The sequence below is a fragment of the Netta rufina genome (assembly GCF_964035555.1).
Source record: "Netta rufina genome assembly, chromosome: 2".
NCBI lineage: Eukaryota > Metazoa > Chordata > Aves > Anseriformes > Anatidae > Netta > Netta rufina.
This window is the reverse complement of record NC_140124.1, coordinates 110,599,964-110,607,375: the sequence shown is the minus strand read 5'-3', so window position 1 is coordinate 110,607,375 and position 7,412 is coordinate 110,599,964. Positions and strand designations below refer to the sequence as shown.

General features: G+C 45.9%; 1 protein-coding gene across 1 annotated transcript; it reads left to right on the top strand.

Annotated features, from left to right (window-relative positions):
* Positions 1–1,145: 1,145 nt before the first annotated feature.
* LOC311206996 (neuropeptides B/W receptor type 1-like) lies at positions 1,146–2,141 on the top strand (the record flags this gene model as incomplete). Its single annotated transcript, XM_084282848.1, has 1 exon — positions 1,146–2,141. The coding sequence occupies one exon, from the start codon at positions 1,146–1,148 to the stop codon at positions 2,139–2,141; it is 996 nt and encodes a 331-aa protein (XP_084138974.1).
* Positions 2,142–7,412: the final 5,271 nt, after the last annotated feature.

Below are 7,412 nucleotides of genomic sequence, written 5' to 3'. Positions count from 1 at the left end.
CGTGAAGGAGGGGAAGTGCAGAGGTATAAGAACTCCTGTTGGTGCACCCTGCTTCAGCTTGGTGGCATGTTTCGGGGCGCTATGTGCCACGCCACCTGACAGCTACGTGCTGCCCCCACACATCTCCACAAACCCCCCCTGGGGACCTGGTGGTGGATACCGTGCTCCCAGACCCAGCGTGCCAAGCAGATGCTGTCTGCAGCTCGGATTTCTCCCACCTTCGCTGCGCTGCAACCCTCCACCGCTGTCAGGAGGGGATTTGACTGGAGGTAATTACACAAAACTCTTCTCTCCTGCGGTACGGCTCCAGCTCCTGAATTTTGAACCCTCCTCTCTGCAGTTACCGTGGCTTCTCCATTGTTCCCTACAGCGACGTGGGCATGCATTTAGCTCCTGACCGTGCTTAGGATCAAGCTGAGACTGTCATCGGTGCTGCCTGCCCGCAGCCAGACCCGCTCCCACAGCCGGACCCAGGGGTCCCCCAGCCAGCTGGGAAAGGTCAGTGCGCTTGCTCTTCCTCGCCTTGCAAAGTGTTCAGCCCCACTGGGAGGGGGTGGGTTGACTTATTTTTGAGCCCCGGCAAGTCTGTGGGTCAGCCCCCTCCTCCCTGCACCAAGTGACCCTCCCCAGTCCCTGCTACCCCAGCTTTGGGGAGGGGGGGCAGTCTGCTTCCCTCTCTCATCCCCAAGCATCCTAAAGGCACTGGACCCTCCCTCAGGCTCAAGGCTTGCTGAGCTGCCGTGAGCTTGGTAAGGGACATGAGGGGGCTGGGGAGTCCCCATGTGGAGTTAGTTCAGTGGTCACCTTAGGGGAGTGTGGGGCTGTGAGCTATTCCCTCTCTCCCTGCTCCCATCTCCACTTCTGTCCCCCCCAATGGATCCCACCAGTACTGGTGGTGGGCAAGAGCAGCTGGTGGGGACCATCCCTGCTGTGAGGGGACCATGGGAGCCTCAGCTGAGCCCGTGGTGATATCTTGCTGCTCCCAGCAGGTCCCTGCTGGCAGGAGGCACATGGCAGCTGAAGGGAGGACACTGGTGGTTGGATGCTCCGGAGGAGACAAGCTTGAGAATAACCAGGATCCGTGCCTTTCCCCCCTCTTCCAAGTCCTCTTTGCCACCAGTGAGCCTGGCATCTCTGCTGTGGCTATGGAAAACTCCTCACTTCCAGAGCTCAATTTCTCCTGTGCTCCTGGGCCCACAGACTGCACAGGGAGAGGGGATGAGGGGCTGAATATGCCCCCTCCCCTGCTGAGCCCCAGCTTCTACATCACAGTGCCTGTCATCTACTCCATCATCTGTGCTGTGGGGCTGACAGGTAACACAGCTGTCATCTATGTAATCCTCAAAGCCCCTAAGATGAAGACAGTCACCAACATCTTCATCCTCAACTTAGCCATTGCTGATGAGCTCTTCACCTTGGTGCTGCCCATCAACATTGCTGACTACTTGCTCCTGCAGTGGCCCTTTGGAGAGTTCATGTGCAAGCTCATCATCTCAATAGACCAGTACAACATCTTCTCCAGCATCTACTTCCTCACCATCATGAGCATTGACCGCTATCTTGTTGTGGTGGCCACTACCAAGTCCAGGAAGATGTCTTACCGCACTTACCGAGCAGCCAAGATTGTGAGCCTCTGCGTCTGGTCCTTCGTCACAGTTATCATCCTGCCCTTCACTGTCTTTGCTAAGATACACAAGGAGCAGGGGCGCTCCCAGTGTGTCTTTGTGTTCCCCCACCCTGAGAGCATGTGGTGGAAAGGCAGTCGGATCTACACCCTTATCTTAGGCTTTGCTATCCCAGTATCCACCATTTGCATCCTCTACACCATCATGTTGTACAGATTGAGACGAGTGCATCTCCACAGCAATGCCAAAGCCCTGGACAAAGCCAAAAAGAAAGTGACACTGATGGTGGCTGTCATCCTGGCTGTCTGCCTGTTCTGCTGGACACCCTATCACCTTAGCACAGTGGTGGCCCTCACCACAGACATCCCACAAACTCCTCTGATCATCGGGATTTCCTACTTCATCACTAGCTTGAGTTACGCCAACAGCTGCTTTAACCCTTTCCTGTATGCCTTTCTAGATGACAGTTTCCGGAGGAGCTTTCGCAAACTGATGGACTGCAGAACCACCTCATAGAGCCAACACCATTCCCTCTCACATCCTTGCACTGTCATCTGCTTCTCCTGGGTGTCTCAGGAGCTCAGAGGCTGCTTATGCTCCGTCCACCGTGTGATGGTCCACAGTGCTTCAGGTTGTCTCACTACTCGAAACACAAACTGGGGACAGACGGGTCATTCTTAACTCTCCTGTGCCCATTGCCTCAGCATCGCTCTCCATCTCTTTCACTAATGCTTTTTTGTCCTTCTCTCTAGTGTGCTTTATGTCCTAGGGCTGTAGCTCACTGAGCTGCAGCAGATCCCTTTTCCATTTAACAGGGTACTGCTTGGTGAACTCATACCACATGGTTGTCTCTGTTAATGGAGATTTGTAAAGCCAAATAAAGGTGTGTTGTTGGGTATCTTGCTTAATGATTCCTCAGCCTCCTTCATATGGAGAAGAGGAGGCTCAGGGGCAACCTTATTGCTCTCTACAGGTACCTTAAAGGAGGCTGTAGAGAGGTGGGGGTTGGTCTGTTCTCCCACGTGCCTGGTGACAGGATGAGGGGGAATGGGCTTAAGTTGCACTAGGGGAGTTTTAGGTTGGATCTTAGGAAGAACTTCTTTACCAAAGGGGTTGTTAGACACTGGAACGGGCTGCCCAGGGAAGTGGTGGAGTCACCATCCCTGGAAGTCTTTAAAAGACGTTTAGATGTAGAGCTTAGGGATAAGGTTTAGTGGGGACTGTTAGCATTAGGTCAGAGGTTGGACCCAATGATCTTGAGGTCTCTTCCAACCTAGAAATTCTGTGATTCTGTGATATCCATAGAAACTGCTTGCCAAAAGTCTCACAGACTTAACAATATTGAAAAAGGCACAGATAAAAAGGATAGGAAATATACCAAAGCACCAGGTAAGGAGCAAACCAAGGCATTGAGCTCATTTTGTGTCACAGACTATTCAAAAGTAGTCAAAATCCCTGAGAACAGGCAAGAAGGACTCAGCTTGGCTTAAAGGAAGAGCAGTGCCTCACTGGTAAATAAAATACCAGGGGGTTTAGAACAATTCAGTGTGGAAAGCTGAAGTGTGTAGTTTGTGTCTATAATTTGTAAAATGTTAAGTTTCTTTGCACCAGAATTGGTGTTTGCCTATAAACACACGAAGTATAATAAAGTAATCTCCTTCTGGCACACTTCCCCCCCCCACCTCTCCCTCAGAAAACAGAATCAAAAGTTATTTTTGATATGAGATAGCCTCTAGGAGTTTGAAAGGGACCTGCTGAAACGTGGGGAAGACTGACTTCTTCCATAAAAATGATAAACACAACGTGCAGCTCTTAAGTTACTTCTAACAGGAAGGGGAGGGAGGAGAGGAGAGAGAATCAGTGAGAGTTTCACTCACATTCACATGTCTACATGTAGCATGGGAAGGCTTTTTCCTCTTTTGTCCTCTGTTAGCCCTCCAAGGAAAACAAAGTGGAATGCTGTAAAAATGCTTGCAGTCTCTTAATATTTATAATCTTAGTGGTATTTCTTGTTCTCTGCCGTAGCAGGGTAACATATTTTATGTATTTGCCCCTCCACTGAGTACAGAGACGTAGGGAAATGCAGTTAAAGAATTGGATTTCCACTTACACAGGAAAGGAAGATGGGTTTCAGGAAGTGCATAAGGATTCATGTGTCACATGCTCAGATTTGCAGATTCCTCCTGAGAGCCCCTGTACTAGTTCCCTTCCCACTGCTGCAATCTAATGCTCTGCTATAGACATGTGGAGAGTTTCTTCCACCATATCCTTCCAAAGAGAACCCAAATAAGAATTCTACTTGCAGATTGCAGCAATTACACAAACCCCAATACATTATAACATCATATAGCTGTGTTAATGGTTAAATCATTTCTCTGTGTGAGTCACTAATGTTCTGTGAGGCAGCCGGTGCTAATTTCAACACCCATCCCAGCTGTAGTGGAAATGGAAGGATTACTTTGCGGAACAGTGATGTCCAATTCTGCTTCACTAAAGTCAGTGGCTAGCATGTGACTGACTTCCATCAGTCACAGAAGCTGTCCTTTGTAAGAGCAAGTCCAAAAACCATTGAGGACTCATTTCTACACACATACAAAAGCATGCTGCAGGAACTCATGTCCTTCACTTCATCTTGCTTCCTGAAAGAAAAATTAATTAGCTTTTCCCACCAGCTGCCTGTTGTTGCAGCTAGGCTTTTATATTGTACTGATGTTTCTCTTTGGTCAGTCACTTGCTGTGCAGAAAGGTTTCACATTCCTGTCTGATGCGCTTTCTGGCATTTTACTCTGCACGGGCCAAGTAGTAAGATAGGTCCTCATTTAGGCTACTAGTCCATACACACATCACCTCTCCTATATCTTTAAGTCATCATATGTGCAACATTACTTCTATAAACTCTGCATACAGTTCTGAAACTAAACAGCATTAAAGGACAAGAGATTTTTCAAGTTTACTGTGTTTTCATTGGTGGCTGATCCTTCCCTGGATATCAAGAATGAAAGTAAAACACTTTTCTTTAAACAAAAAAAAAAAACACACAAAAACAACAACAACAACAAAAAAAAAAAAAACCAATCACCTAGAATAGTAGCACAGATTTGAGCATTGCTCCTGATATCAGTCACATGAAAATTTCTCTCATGCTGCTACACAGGTAGATTTGTCTTATCACCTACCAGGTCTTGTCTTTATCTTAGAAATATTACTGACATTTAAGTAGTTCTTTAGGGTACTTCTGCAAAACCTGATCTCTAGGTATATACCGAAAGTATCTCTGAGATGCTCAATTGATGATAACCATAGGTTAAAAGGGCAATCTGATTTGTATTTCATTTTTATCTAGTTTTGAATCTCAAAACATTAACTGTTCCTGAACAATACAATCCATTTCAAGATTTAAAAACAAAATAAAACAAACTTTTACACTATACCAATGTTTCTTTAAAGAAATATAAATGTTGTTGTTGTTGTTTTTTTTTTTTTAAACAGCATGCCTTTCCTCATACTTAGTATATTATCTCTTTGTCTTCAATTCCTGTTGCCCCTGGGGGAAATATGGCAAGTGCCATATATTAACAAATTTCTCTTATTTCACATTGTCTTGTACTGCTTGTCTTTTTGCATCTGAAACACAAAAATGCAAACAACACCTATGTTAAACACAATCCTTCCATATCTTCCTTCTCATTCTGAAGTCCCACCTTACCTGTTCTTCATAGCAGGATGACTATATGAAGAAGACTTCAGTGTTTGCTCAAATGCCCAGAGTTTTCCCACAACATCCAATTGCAGAGATGGCTGAGACTCAACAACAGCCCAGCTGTGATGAGGGTGCTCAGCTCAAGTTCCTGTGGGGCAGGACCTCCCCACACTTGGCTGGGCTGTCTTCAGTGTACATGACATGTTCACAAGGTGGGACTGGACCCTGTCCTTATCCTGCTTCAGGTACTGCACTTTGACAGCTACTAATAAGAAAAAGGTGAGACTGAACAGCCTGGAAAATGCTGAAAGGTAAGTAAGGCCTCCTCTGATTGGGGAAACTTCAGCATTAAAACAAACAATACATATTTTTCTTCTCGTTCCATCTTTTGGTATAGGAAACAGAACATTCTTGGTCCAAACATGACCAAATCTAGCAAGAGAGGGAGAGGTTAGATCTTCAGCTTTACTGGTCAGCAAGGGCAACTTGGTGCTATATAAAAGCTAAACTTTGACTCCCTCAGCAGCAGTAGAGTATAATATCTCAGCAACACTTGCACCCCCATAAACCTCTATGCTTCTTTTCCAGGGGAGGGATTTATCCTCCTGTTCAGCCTATGTTTAACAAGCTCTAAGGACATTCAGTGGTGTCACATCTTGACACACTGTAGTTGCTGTAAAGACCTATTGATGAAAATGAGTAAGCTAAAAAATAAATCAATTTATCACAATCACAGCACAAGTTTCCTATGTGACCTGCAGTGGATACTGCAGGTAATAGATACAGACTTTCAGGAAAAAAAGCAAAGAAAGAGTACAGCCAATATAAAATAATAAAATACAATTAAGAATTTTAAAAAGGCAGACTTCTTTCACTGTACTAAAGGGGGAATGAGAGAACTAGCAGCCAGGTCATCACTATCCTATCATCACTATATCCTGATATAAAATGCTTTGGATTAGCAAATGCAAGATACCTAATCCTACTTGGTTAGTGGCTTTCTCTCAAGTAGACCTGCATTTTCAGATGGAAATGAATCCAGGATGAACTGCAGATCCAGATGGCTAGTAGCACCCTCAACATGGGCATGAGCTTCTCAAAAAGAAAATACAGATTTTACTTCTGCAGAGGAACGCTGTGAGACAGGTACCAAGGCAGACAACAGATGACATGCTACATCCTACATTTACCTAACAAGCAACTACTTGTAGACCAGACAGGCCAGGAAAGAAAGACTGAACCCTCTGTGAATTGAGGTGTCCTGACCACAGGTAACTTACCACAAATGGCAGGTAACCATACATACATAGAGCTGATCCCACAAAGGCATTCTTCAGCTAGTTGTGCTTCACCCTCTGTTTTTAATCACCCTTGACTGGGTTGGTGTTAAACCCAGCATTTTGAATTATTGGCCCCTACCTACAAGTAGGCAGCAATTTATTTGTATGCATGTGTGTGTGTGTGATTTTTTTTTTTTCTCCAGGAAAACAAGATGGAGAAAGGAGATGGTGCTCTAGTTGCAAAACTGTGATTAGAGTACCAGGAAGATACACCTGTATAATGCAAGGTGGCTTTGCTCTGCTTGGATCAGGGACCCAGAAGGGGCTGAACCTCTAATGCAGCAGAAGCACAGAGGATGGCAAGCCTGCAGTACTGGGTCTGGCACACAGGGCTCTGCCAACAGCCCCATCACCAAGCCCACACACACCTTTCATGGGTGGGGACCTGATCTGCAGACTCAGCCGGCTCCTTCTGACTGTACTTGCCTTGTGAGCACCTTTTGTTTAATGATTAAACCAATAGTATTTTTGAGGTACTGATTGTTGTCCACAAGTAATCACACAAAGGTGCAAAAAGGCTTTAACAAATTTCTGAGCTGACTACCCCAAACCTGTAGCAGTTGGTGGTAGCCAGCATTTCCTGTGCTCTTTTGGGCTCCCCCAGCACACTGCCCTGACACCAGAGGATTTCGGCAAGTTTCTCACTCAGGTCAGGCAAGTTTGTTTTTTTTTTTTTTTTTTTTCTCCCTGTGGACATTTGCAGCATCTTTTCCCCTGAAAGCTGGCATAAGGGAAGGGATACACCAC